Source organism: Nymphaea colorata, chromosome 9, assembly GCF_008831285.2.
Source record: "Nymphaea colorata isolate Beijing-Zhang1983 chromosome 9, ASM883128v2, whole genome shotgun sequence".
In the NCBI taxonomy this organism is placed as follows: Eukaryota; Viridiplantae; Streptophyta; class Magnoliopsida; order Nymphaeales; family Nymphaeaceae; genus Nymphaea; species Nymphaea colorata.
In genome coordinates this window covers 22092663-22106744 of record NC_045146.1, presented here as the reverse complement: position 1 = coordinate 22106744, position 14082 = coordinate 22092663, and the positions used below count along the sequence as shown (strand labels likewise).

At 40.5% G+C, this 14082-nt stretch overlaps 1 protein-coding gene across 1 annotated transcript; it reads right to left on the bottom strand.

The window, feature by feature from the left end:
- Positions 1-1729: 1729 nt before the first annotated feature.
- LOC116259811 (probable (S)-N-methylcoclaurine 3'-hydroxylase isozyme 2) lies at positions 1730-6381 on the bottom strand. The gene is made up of 2 exons (XM_031637739.2): positions 5316-6381; positions 1730-2594 (listed from the first exon to the last, which is right to left on the bottom strand). The coding sequence occupies exons 1-2, from the start codon at positions 6168-6170 to the stop codon at positions 1968-1970; spliced, it is 1482 nt and encodes a 493-aa protein (XP_031493599.1). The 5' UTR covers positions 6171-6381; the 3' UTR covers positions 1730-1967.
- Between the last annotated feature and the right edge of the window lie 7701 nt (positions 6382-14082).

Sequence of the window (14082 nt, the reverse complement as noted above, 5' to 3'; positions counted from 1 at the left end):
GATGGGAAACGGAGAAAGGCGGCAAATGTCGAGAATCAAGCTCCATTCCTGAGCCTCTACCCTAGGAAAAGAAAAAAAAACTAATTCATTAGAGGGAAGCAGGAATATATTCAACGGATAGATGGTACCCTGAACTAGCTTAACGGGTATGTGACCGTTAGGAAGGGGAATGGTGAAAGATTCTTGAGAGTACAAGGCCTCGCAATCCTTTCTGGACCGAGTCCCCCTCGGATTTTCGTCGCAACTAGCCGTTAGAAGGATTGGCGTCTTTTATTTCTCTTTTATCATCGGAAGACCAACAACTTCATGAAATTTCACTAAGGTGGTTGATTCTTTTATTTATGTTCTTGCTTCTCCGAGTCTGGATCTCCCCTTCTCACCCATTTAGAATCACATATGGGTCGGGTCTGGTATGTTCGTTTGTGTTTCTTTTGGCCATACCTGATCTGATTATAACTCGAATTTAAAATTTCAATATTATAGTTTACTGTCCTGTTCCCAACCATTTGCATCCCGGATTACAAATACGAGATGCAAATGAATCAGATCCATATTTATATTGCTGCTTTCATGGGGAACGGAACGAGATTTTTCTCATAAGAAGCAAAGCCCATTAAGGGGCCTAGGCCTTGAAAGTTTTTCTCGCGCACAATAAAAGGGAAAAAAAATCCTAATGAACAGTATATTTTAGTACTTTGAACATCAACCTCGCTCAATTAACTGTGCCGAATCCATCTGTACGCTTCAATCTGATCAAAACGAAGCCACAAGAGTGAGTTTTCTGACATGTTTGATGAGACTATACAGAACTTCCACCAACTGGTAAATTTCGAGAATTCAGCTTGGTATTGGAGAACAAATGCTGAATGACGTTAGTAAATTTTAATATTAACCAGCAAAGTTGAAATTTGACCAGCGACACTGAGCTTCCTAGAACCGCCAGGTTGAGCCTTTTTGATGTCGACTCAAAGTGGTAGCAATCAAGACTGGAGTACTTCATGTCGTGATCAATGAGCGGACCGCCATGTTGATCTAAAGGCTCTTGTCATGATCGGAAGTTGGATCCAGATGACTGCCTAGACTGCGATTCAGATTTCTAAATATGGAAGATGACAGATCCAGACATGGTTCAAATCTGATAATCCTGAATCGGTCAGGCTCTTGAGTGCGACGTGACCTTGGCTTGGCTGATGCCTGTAACTCGGGCTTAAAATTGCTGGATATTTAGTATTGAGTTTTTTTTTTTTTTTTTTTGAAAATTTTACTCTACCTAGAGTATCTTTCACTTACCCCATTTTTTTATTGCAAGGAACTTTTATTCCGTTCTTTGAGAAGTAAACAGATGAAACATTTCTTTCAGCATTAAAATTCCACCTGTTCAAGTGAATCTTTACCACCGGTACTAAAGTTCTATGTCTCTATGCAGCTGAAACTTACCATTAAACTAAAATTCCACTTCTACAGTAAGGTTCTATGTGTTCAAGAAGTGTAGCATGAAGTGGGTGTCTCCAAGGAATCACAGCTGACCTAGAAAGGACTTGCTAATTGTTTATGTGGCATATACTTCTGTAACTTGGATATTAATTTGCTCCTGGCTTCACGATGAAAAATTTTCATAAATAATATTCATTTTCAAGAAAGTAATGCCAGTTAACACTTATGAGCTTTCTAATACACGCGTATCATAATGTACTTATGTAGTCCCTCAGGGGCAAACAACAACAATGAGTTCAGCTCTTAAAGGGCATCAACAAGAAACATTATGTTCATTTGATTACATGTTTCTAAAACATATGTTTCAAAAACACGATGACCATGTTTCAAGAGCACGATGATCATGTGTCAGATGTTTGATAGTTAAATTTAGAAACAATGTCCCCAATCAAACCGTATTTTTCCTAAGTAAGAAGACAATGTTCTAGATGCATAAGAACACAGTGTTCTTCTTATCGAATGCCCCTGTAGAATTACTTGTGTTCAATGAACTTAGGTATGAGCTGCAATGGTTGCTCCCTTTGGAGTGTAAGGCCAAACTTCTCTTCCATTCCAAGCTGGCCGAGGTCTGCGCTATATGGCAATGACCACTCGAAGTTGTGCACCAAAGCTGCCAATATCAACTCCAGAGTTCGAACAGCAAGTGGCAAACCGGCACACATTCTCCGTCCGGAGCCGAAGGGGATTAGTTCATAATCAGCCCCCTTGAAATCCAAGTTAGGAGAATCACTGAAGCGCTCCGGCCGGAAAGCTAGGGGATCGTCCCATGTGGTTGGATCCCTTCCTATAGCCCATAAATTCACCAACACCTGGCAGCCTTTTGGGATCGTGTAGCCCAGAACTGGACAGGTTTCAGATGCGCGATGTGGCAAGAGAAGTGGCACAGGTGGGTACAATCTCATTGATTCCTTTATGCAAGCTTGGAGGTAGCGCAAGTCCCTCAGTTTCTCATACATGGTCGAGTCTGCTCTGCTGGTGCAGCACAAGGCATCGGAGAGTTCACGGCGAAGCTTAGTCATGACCTCTGGTTGTTTCACGAGTGCCGCCATTGCCCATTCAACTGTAGTGGTTGTGGTGTCTGTACCAGCGAAGAACATGTCCTGCATTGAACAAAAGAGCCAAAATTGTGCTAACATAAAGGCTCAGAATTGCATGAAATCAAATCAACTTGGAGCTATGAGTTTCTCCCATGAAGTATATATGAATATAGGAATGATGACAAGGGAAAAATGAATGTAAATGGCCCCAGCTCTGACTGAAGAAGGCCCTCAACCACAGATGGAATTCTCTGATGACGAGGGGTAAGCTTGACACAAGGATGAATGGCTTCCTGTGACTTGACTTTCTGTTTTTTAGTTTTTTAAAGCTTTTTTATGAGGAAGTGGAAGAAAAGCAGATGCAAAGATGAAAACACATAGGAAGCAACATGTAAATGAGCTAAAGTTATAATGCTAGCGTTTAGAACACCAAGGACTGCTTACTTGGGAAGCTGAAATTGAAACAAAAAAATGTGATGTTGTGCAAAGCTTTTGTCAGAGGCTGGCCCTGGAATATGTTGTCGATGTAATGTACAGTTTAGGAATGGGTTGTTGTGAATGTTGTGAAAAATGATGTAAATAACTTACAGGACGGAACAGAGTTGGTTCCCATGTGTCACACTGAGACACATCCACTCAAACACTTCAAATGCAAATTAGCAAGTATTGTCACACTGTTTCTGTACAATAACTGAACAATAAGTTGTGATATTTTCATTTGCATGCAGAATGAAAGAAAGTAGTTTTTTGAAGAGAAAGCTTGTCAGGAAAGAAGTTCAAGATGGAAGTTTAGACTGCATTTCCTTCAGACTTTTTGGGGTAATTCGTTTGCACCAAAAATGCCAATTGCAAGAAAAGCTTAAAACAAACAGGTTATCTGCGCACGCAGCTTAAATGAGATGAAAGGGAGAATTAAAACAAGGGAACTTATTAATGTCCAATCAGACAAAACAAGAAAATGAAAAACAGAGAAACTTATTAATGGAAAATCTGATAAAATATGTGTAATGAATCTCCAAGGTGTATGCGAACAAAAGATGCTTCTCCTAATCAGACGAGCAACTCATTTTACTTATGGATACATATTCTAATGAAAGCATAATAGTTAAATAGTTTCATGATACTATGGAAGGAACTGGAAGTGTAAATGTAGCAGCAGATGGCAATGACACGTATCCAAAGAATCTGCTCTATGACTTCCTCACTAAACGTTACTTCTTACCAGTGATTGAAGGGAACGATAAATTAATCAATGGCGGGACAAAAAAAACAAAATAGCAACCATGTGTTGCTAGAAGCCAGAAGGTGTGTTTCCCAGAAAAGAAAAAAAGAATCAAAGAATGCTGAGTAATTGGTAAGCCAGAAAGATCGAAAGAAGAAAAGGGGGCCCAAAATCCGCTGAAAAACAAATATGAATCCCCCAGAAGCTATATAATGAAAGAATATTGAAAGAGGAAAAAAAGGTTCCTATCTAAAAGGAGTGAAGGCTAAAGGAACTGCTACTTCTGTTGGGTAGTGGCCTTGAGCCCGATCCCTTTCCCTCTATAACTGCAATGGAGATCCTGCAGTTATGGAATTAAAGCAGGAAATAAATCAAATATTAAAGTTTCCGTTTTAATTCTTACCATAAATCTTCATGCCATAACCGTAGCTGGGATTTGGAGAAACCCTGAGAGGCGGTCTATATAGCCCAGCCTCTATTCATCTAAAAGGGATGGTTGAGAAATGAATTGTGCTTCTCTCAGAAGCAAACCCCCAAAATCAATTTTACTCTTGCTTCTTCCTTTTTCTCTTCTATTTTGTCGACGGTGCTGCTGTGGAATCGTGGCTGAAGAATCACCGATACCTTCCGCTGCTATACTTCTTCTAAGTTTCCATCAACTTCACCATAATCAGCAGTCGAATGCTGAGTAATTGGTAAGCCAGAAAGATCGAAAGAAGAAAAGGGGGCCCAAAATCCGCTGAAAAACAAATATGAATCCCCCAGAAGCTATATAATGAAAGAATATTGAAAGAGGAAAAAAAGGTTCCTATCTAAAAGGAGTGAAGGCTAAAGGAATTGCTACTTCACCATAATCAGCAGTCGACATCTTGGTTGGAGTCGTACTAGGCACAACCAGGATGAGGAATGCTGAATATGGTGAAGACAAGTTCTTTTAGCCTTGTTAGATGCACGTAATGTTGTTAGAAGGATTTCTCACTCCTCATCCTTCTTGAGAGAAAGAGGAGGATGCGCCTGCAACCTCCATCCTTATCAATCGTTCACCCCTCTGTTTCACCATCTTATAGTTCTGGCACGAGACCTATAGAAGCATACACTCTGCATTGTTTCTCTCTCACTAAGTCCTGCACATTTGAATCCACCTGTCATCAATCTATCAAAATTCTAACTCACTTGGCCTTCATGGATACAAGTGTTCTGTGGACGGACAGGCCTTCTACTGTGTGGCCATTTTTGTAGTCATCTTTTGTTTGGTGATTTCGCTACAAACTGCTAGGAGTCTCCCAAAACCCAGTTTGATTATCAGAAAAAGAAGGCCTCTTACTTCATACAAAGAATTAACATACAATCAGGTGTAATTTCCCATGCCAAATATGCACGAAGTTCGAATCAAGGAGATTGTAAACTAGATCGGCATGAGATGACTACTTAGTTGCATTGAATTTCCTTGTCAAAACCCAACTAATTAATCAAAATAAGGCTTTGGTGAGCCATCCCATAAATTCCGCCCGTTTGGAACCTTAGGGTCAAACAGACAGAGCGGAGAAAAGTTGAGCAATTACCAAAAGCACCGCTTTGATTTGGAGATCACTGAACCCACTTGAAAGCAAGACGTCAAGAAAATCGTTGTCCTTAACCATCACTGCTCCGTCCCCCCTCTGCTCCTTCCTCTTCGCAAGAATGCCCTCCCATACCTCATATACTTGCAAGGTATAAGCCCTTGACTTCCGACGAATTCCCTGAATATCAATACCTGCGACCACCGGAAAGTAGTCCGACACGTTTGGCTTAGTTACAAAGCCAATCAACTTCCTGGTCAGCCCCTTCATCTTGGTGACACTGCCAAGTGCCGCCTCTGCGTCCTCTGAAAAGATGCAGCTAGCCAACATATCGAAGATGGTATCGAACACTACTTCGGCGACGTTGGTAGCCTTCCCTTCAGTGGAGCGGAGGCGCCCCACCATCTCCTCCACCTTCTGCTGCCTGAGATTTGCACCATCGTCAACCATCTTGCGGGAAAACAGCTGGGTCCGGCATATGGTTCTGAGTTGTTTCCACGAGTCGGTGCAGTCGGCCCAAACCAGACTGTGGTTGGCGTACTCAGGAAACTTGCCACCCTGAGGAAGAGCACGATAAGACAGTGAATGATCGTGAGTCTTGAGTACGAGGGAAGCAGCGGAGGGCGAGGAGGCAACGACGACGCGCTGGGTGCCGAGCCTGAGGGAGATGAGGGGGCCATGGGTGCGAGCTAGGCTCGCAAGTGCGGCGTGAGGCTTGGAACCCAGTTGGAAGATATTGCCCACAATAGGCCAGCCTCTGGGTCCAGGTGGGAGATTCTCTTCCCGTCTCCGGCGTAAAGAGAAGAAGAAAAACAGCAACGATATGAAAAGAGAGAAAGCCAACCACCCCATCCCCATGCCTCAAAGGCTCTTCGGTGAGCTCCTCCCTCTTTCTGCGATAAATGATTAGCGAACAGGGGGCTGGCTATGGACGGAGCATCAGTTGATTCTGCTGCCGTTTCTGCGGGCTTTAGGTGTGGACATAACATACACAGAGTATGAAATCTGCAAAGTCATTTTCAATTTTCCGTCAATGGTGGACGGGACTCAGTGCTGGGGAACATGAACGTATCAGATGTAGAGCCCGCAAATAATTAATGACAAAATTATTGTCGAGAGAAACTACAGTTGTGAGCGGACGCCAAAATGATTCACATTCAACGAGTTTGAGGTTCTAATATCATAATCCTTTATTACATTTTAATATGCTATTTTTCAAAGGCAAGTGTAATAATTCCGTCTTGATTTAAAATATTAAAAGTTCACAGATTTAAAAGTTTTAAGGATTCTGAAGCGTGGTCCCTTACAAAGACAATCACGCGACAATGCAAGATATCTTGGTAAGGGTTTGTTTTTTGTCGCTTTCCTCGTTTTGTCTTCGGAGGAGCTGTCTTAGCATTAACGTTTAGAGGCATTCTACTGTCTTCGTCATAATGGGTCTGCGACGGCCACGGTGGGGCGATCGGGCCCGATCATTAATGCAAGGCTGGGTTTGGACTGGGCCTGGCCGGACCAAACCCGGCCCTGGCTGACCCGTTTAAAAAAAAAAAAACACTCAGGCTTGTTGAAGAACGAGAGCATAAAAATTTATGCCTTTTAAAATGTTTTTTTCTTTTACCATTAATTAAACACGTTAAATTAGCCTCAAAATGTTTACTTTGTTAGATTTATTGATAACGCCAAATTCCGGCTTGATCAGAAAGGATTAGTGAACCAAGCTACCCAGCAAAACCAGGTTGGGCCAAATAAATAAATAAACAAATAGCTTGAAGTGATTTCAAAGGAAAGTTCAATACCATGTCAATCTTTATAGGTGGTATGCTATTGGAGCAGAACTTTCCTTTTTTGGAGTCAGATTTTTTTTTTTCATGGGGCATTAAATATATATAGTTAATTTTTAATTGACCTTAAGACAGTGACTTGGGCCTCATAGCTGCCCTATGTGACTAGACACAGGTGCACTGATATGGAACATGTAAATTTAAAGTCTCATATGGCTGCCTATGTGACTAAACACAGGTCCACTCCATTCAGATGGACCATGAAAATTCAAAGTTTTGTGGGTGTATGGAACTTGATCCATACTGGACACTCATTTACAATACCGCGGATTTGCGGGTGTATTGGTGTAAGGGCATATATATCATTTTGTACAAATGCGGGTTTGCCCTAATTCTTATGTTTTGAGGATGGCCGCCGCTTGTTTGTGTCTGTCTGTGTGTTCTTCTGAGAGAGAGAATACAAGAGATCTGTGCGACCGTGGACGTAGGAGATTATTGCTCTGAACCACGTAAATCGTTGTCTTCTTCCTTGTTGCTTCTACCCCCCTCTTGAGAGTGTGAGAGGAGAGTTTATTGTGTGTTGTTCCTAACAACTGGTATCAGAGCCAGGTTCGTTTGCGGTAGAAACAATGGCGCTGGAAGAAGGAAAGGTCAGAATCGAGAAGTTCGACGGTAAAGACTTCGGATTCTGGAAGATGCAGATCGAGGACTACTTGTATCAGAAGAAACTACATGAACCGCTCATGGGAGCGAAACCCGCAACAATGGCTGATGCAGATTGGCAGTTGCTGGATAGACAAGCCCTTGGAGTCATCCGGTTGACGCTGGTCAGGAATGTCGCCTTCAACATTGTTAACGAGAAGACGACAGCAAGTCTGATGAAGACGCTAATAGGTATGTACGAAAAACCCTCTGCTTCGAATAAGGTATATCTGATGCGTCGATTATTTAATTTGAAAATGGCTGAAGGTGCCTCTGTTATAGATCACATAAATGAGTTCAATGTTATTACTTCTCAATTATGTTCTGTGGATATTAAGTTTGATGATGAGGTTCAAGCCCAAATTTTACTGTCATCTCTACCAGAGAGTTGGAGTGCCACTGTGACCGCCGTGAGTAGTTCATCGGGGTCAAGCAAATTGAAGTTCAGGGGTGTTCGAGATTTAATACTTAGTGAGGACATTCGCAGAAGAGAGGCAGGAGAACCACTCGGTTCTGCCCTAAATGTTCAAAATAGGGGCAGAATTAATCAACGCTACCAAGAGCGTGGAAGGTCCAATTCTAAGGGAATGAGTCAATCCAAACCTCGAAGTGATGGCTGCTGGAACTGTGGTAAGCCAGGACACCGGAAAAGAGATTGCAGGTTGTTGAAGAAGAAGAACCCAAATCGTGAAGATGATTAAGCAAATGCAGCAACAGAAGATATAGCTGATGCACTTGTCTTGAGTATACACAGCTCTATAGAGTCTTGGATTTTAGATTCTGGTGCATCTTTTCATTCAACGTATTCTAATGAAAGTATGCACAACTATGTTGCAGGAAAATTTGGCAGAGTATACCTTGCAGATGATGAACCTCTGGATATTGTAGGAAAATGTGAGGTTCACATAAAAATGCAGAATGGAAATGTATGGAAGTTAAAAGATGTCAGACATGTCCCAGGGTTGAAGAGGAATCTTATTTCAGTCGGACAGTTAGATGACGAATGCTATGTTACTACCTTCGTTGGTGGATGTTGGAAGATAACCAAAGGTGCTATGGTTATAGCACGAGGTCACAAACTTGGCACTTTGTACATGACTGCAGATGTGAAAGACACAGTGGCTGTGGCGAAATGTGAGAATAAATCATTGTTGTGGCATTACAGGCTTGGGCATATGAGTGAGAAGGGAATGAAGATCATGACAACAAATAACAAGTTGCATGACTTGAAATCTGTAGACATTGGGCTATGTAAAGACTGTGTTTTCAGAAAACAGAAAATGGTCACTTTCTCCAAAGTTGGACGGCCTCCAAAGAAGGAAAAGCTAGAGTTGGTGCATACTGATGTTTGGGGACCAGCTCCAGTTCGTTCTCTTGGAGGATCCCTATACTATGTCACATTCATTGATGATTGTACAAGGAAGGTATGAGTTTACTTTCTCAAACATAAATCTGACGTGTTTACTGTTTTCAAAAGGTGGAAAGCAGAAGTAGAAAATAAGACCGGAAAGAAGATTAAATGTCTGCGGTCAGATAATAGAGGTGAGTATGACAGCAAAGAGTTTAAAAATTTTTGTGCAGATCATGGAATTTGAACACAAAGAACGGTCCCTAAAAGACCACGACAAAATGAGGTTGCTGAAAGAATGAACAGAACCCTTTGTGAAAGAGCAAGGAGCATGAGACTGCATTCAGGCTTGCCAAAGATGTTTTGGGCGGATGCAATCAGTACAGCTGCATACTTGATAAATCGTATGCCTTCTGTTCCTTTGGACTATGGAATACCTGAAGAAGCCTGGATGGGCAAGGAGGTAAATCTTGCACACTTAAGAGTCTTTAGTTGTGTTTCTTACATACATATAGAGTCGGATAAAAGGGATAAATTAGATCCTAAGTCCAGGAAATGTTATTTCATTGGTTACGGAAATGATGAGTTTGGGTATCGTTTTTGGGATGATAAAGCGAAGAAAATCATTTGACATAATGACGTAGTGTTCAATGAAATGGCTCTGTACAAAGACATGGATAGTCTTATGTCTGAGAAGAATGAACACCATGACACAGGTGAAGACATTGTAGAACTTCAAGATGCCTCTGAAGATGATGTTGCAATTAAGAGTCAAGATGGAAACAGTCAGATGGAACAAGAAGCAAGCACATCCAAACCTCCATTGAGAAGATCAAGTAGAAGGCCAAAACCAAATCGAAGGTATTCTCCTTACTTACATTACTTGTTGTTAACTGATGTTGGAGAACCCGAGTGTTTTGATGAAGCAATGCAGGTTACAGATTCTGTTAAGTGGGAGTTAGCTATGAAAGAGGAGATGAACTCTCTACATGCTAACAGAACATGGAAATTAACTGAGCTTCCTTGTGGGAAGAAAGCATTGCAAAGCAAATGGGTTTACAAAATTAAAGAAAAAGCAGATGGAAGAAAAAGGTACAAAGCAAGGTTAGTAGTGAAAGGTTTTCAACAGAAAGAAGGTATAGATTATACAGAAATTTTCTCTCCTGTTGTTAAACTAACTACTATAAGATTGGTATTGAGTTTAGTTGCAGTTGAAAATTTATATTTAAAGCAGCTAGATGTAAAGACTGCATTCCTTCATGGGGATTTGGAGGAAGATATTTATATGGTGCAACCTGAAGGCTTCCAAGTATTAGGAAAAGAAAGTCTTGTATGCAAGTTAGAGAAGAGTCTTTATGGTTTAAAGCATGCACCGAGACAGTGGTACAAAAAGTTTGATAACTTCATGGGGAGAAATGCTTTTAAGAAGTGTGATATGGATCACTGTTGCTATTTTAAGAACATTGATAGTTGTTATATCATTTTACTATTAAATGTGGATGTTATGCTTATTGGAGGCTTAAATTTGCAAGAGATTAATTTTCTGAAAAAACAACTATCAAAGGAGTTTGAAATGAAAGATCTAGGTGCTGCGAAATAAATCCTTGGGATGAGAATTAGTAGGGACAGTAAGACAGGTACCTTAAATTTGTCTCAACAAAATTATATTGAGAAGATCTTGTGTAGGTTTAAGATGCAAGATGCTAAACCTGTTAGCTCGCCTCTTGCTAGTCATTTCAAATTGTCCAAGAATTTGTCACCCAAGACAAATGAAGAACATGAAGAAATGTCAAAGATTCCATATGCTTCAGCAGTGGGTAGCTTGATGTATGCTATGGTATGCACTAAACCAGACATAACACAAGTAGTGGGAGCAGTGAGCAGATACATGACTGAGCCTGGAAAGAAACATTGAGAAGCTGTGAAGTGGATATTACGTTACTTGAAAGGAACTTCAGGTATGAACCTTTGTTTTAAGAAAAATGAATTACTTTTGCATGGCTTTGTGGATGCAGATTTGGGTGGTGATCTTGACAGTAGGAGAAGTACTACCGGGTACATTTACACCCTAGGAGGAACCTGTGTCAGTTGGGTTTCACAGCTTCAAAAGGTTGTTGTGATGTCTACCACAGAAGCTGAATATATTGTTGTTACAAAAGCCAGCAAAGAGATGATTTGGCTAAAGTCTATTATAAAAGAATTACATGTAAAGGAAGATAAGAGTGTTCTCTCTTGTGACAGTCAAAGTGCAATTCATTTAGTCAAGAATCCAGTGTTCCATGCTAGAACAAAGCATATTGAATTGAAGTATCATTTCATTAGAGATTTGTTGGAAGAGAAGATACTATCTCTTGAAAAGATTCGTGGAACAGAGAATCCAGCAGACATGTTGACAAAGTCAGTGACTGCTGAGAAGTTGAGGTTATGTTTAACCTCAGTTGGTCTCCAAGATTGATTGATGAGGAGACGTCGCACAGGTTGAGTATATGATGTACAAGCACTTGGATGGATCAAATTCCAAGTAGGAGATTGTTGGTGTATGGAACTTGATCTATACTGGACACTCATTTACAATACCGCAGATCCAACTAATATGAAACATGTAAATTTAAAGTCTCATATGGCTGCCTATGTGACTAAACACAGGTCCACTCCATTTAGATGGGCCATGAAAATTCAAAGTTTTGTTGGTGTATGGAACTTGATCCATACTGGACACTCATTTACAATACCGCGGATTTGCGGGTGTATTGGTGTAAGGGCATATATGTCATTTTGTACAAATACGGGTTTGCCCTAATCCTTATGTTTTGAGGATGACCGCCGCTTGTTTGTGTCTGTCTGTGTGTTCTTCTGAGAGAGAGAATACAAGAGATCTGTGCGACCGTGGACGTAGGAGATTATTGCTCCGAACCACGTAAATCGTTGTCTTCTTCCTTGTTGCTTCTAACCCCCTCTTGAGAATGTGAGAGGAGAGTTTATTGTGTGTTGTTCCTAACAAGTTTCAGATTGAGCTTCAAAAAAGAATTCAACTTGGAGTTGTTGGGGTTGGGTTGTTTTCTGCTCAATGCAAGTGGGAAGTTAACGATTTTTTGATAGGACTATTGGACAAATTGGGATTGTGGCAAGCCCTTTGATCTGGCGTTAAGGAGTGGAGTATATCTGTTAGGGAGTTTCATGCTACTATGGCTTGTGTGGTGCTCTTGCTGTGTTGAAAGGGGAGCCAGCCCAGGAGGTCATTGATCTTCTCGACATTGAGAGTCTCAGTTGCGTTCCTCTGGAGAGTGGAGGGTCTCAATGGCCAAGATCATTTTGTAGTATTCTTTGTTTCTTTGCATTCTTTTCTAATTACAGGAAGCGAGCTTATCTCCCCGCTGAATTTGCAGCGGGAAATAGCCAATCTTCTCGTCCAGTTGCATGAAGCGGAGAAAATGAAACATCTACGAATTTTTCAACTACCGAGTTGACATGGTGGCAAATCACGTGAACCAGTCATCAATCGGTAAAATAAATTAAAAAAAAAATGTTTGAGAAGTGAGAAACATATTGAGGAAATACATGAAATAAAGAAAAATCTTAAGAATATTTATAAAATAATTCAAACTCATGCGTGGCAGTACCCTTAGATATGCCGATTTGGGTGAGCAGGATGATCGATCCTACCGCTGGAGCAAGAGCAGAACTCTTTCTTTCCTTTGTCTTTAGTAGTAAACGGTAAGATTTCCCTGTGTAAACTCCAGTTTATTTCTTTTAGGGAATTAAAAAATTCAAACTCTAACATTGCCCCCTGTATAAAATTTGAAAATGCTGCAGGGGCCTTGGCCTCCTCTCAAAATTAAAAAAAATATATACATGTTAATTTAAAGAAAAAAATATTTATCTTATATCACAATTTTGAAAAATACATTTCAAACCCTGTTAAAATCTTGAAACTATAATTCAACCCCTTCAAAAAAATTTCTAGCTCCCCTATTGCATTGCATGCACGATTAAATTCAACCGATATTGAGCATCTGTATTGTTGTGAGCATTATTCAGATGTAATGATGATTACGTCACGCATACACGTTTCTATTTGTTCTACCACGTTTACTTATAGCAATGCATGATATTTTATATTTGTCGTTATACTTGCGTGCAAATACAAATGTATGATGGATGAAGCATCATACCTTCTGCATGTCTGATAGAGACTGACGCCCACCACTTGTTATATCTTCTCTTTACAAAAAAAAAAGAAAAAAGAAAAAAGAAAAAAAGAAAAAAAGAAAAAAAAAAGCAGAATGAAATTGAATGAAAGGGTGATTGGTTGTTGGGCCGGAATGGAGTAGTCACTGTGGCACGCCGGTCGGGGGGCTTCGCCAAGAACTTGAGGTGGCCCGAATCCACCATAGGTCATTCATGTCCTTGAATGAGGCGGAGATTCAGAGATAAGAGATAAGAGGATGCTCCTTCGGTCCCGTCACCGGTGCTCTCGTGGTTGCCGATAGCATCACCGACACTTAGGGGAAGAATTAGGATCTTAAAGAATGAGTCGACAGTCCAACTTCTGGATTCAATAAGGTCAAATTGAATTCAAATTAAAAAAATACATTAAAAAAATACATGATGTAATTAAAATTTTTTATTTTTTTTTAATGTAATTTTCTTTTTTCATTGAACCCTCCCCTCCCTCCGCACCTGCCGACACGCACATGCATTGCGGGAGACCAAAAGTGTTCTGCATTGCGGGAGACCAAAAGTGTTCGTGGGCCTGACAGTTTTGAAGAGAAATAAAGGAAATGAGAGAGAAAATGTGGGAAAGAAGTGCAGCATAAATACCTTCACACAGAAAAAAGAAAGAAGACTTTTTGAAAAGGCAAAAATTTTAAAAAAGTAAAAGACTATAAAATACGTATCGTTTTTAAAAGTTACTAAAATATCTCTCTATTCTTACTGC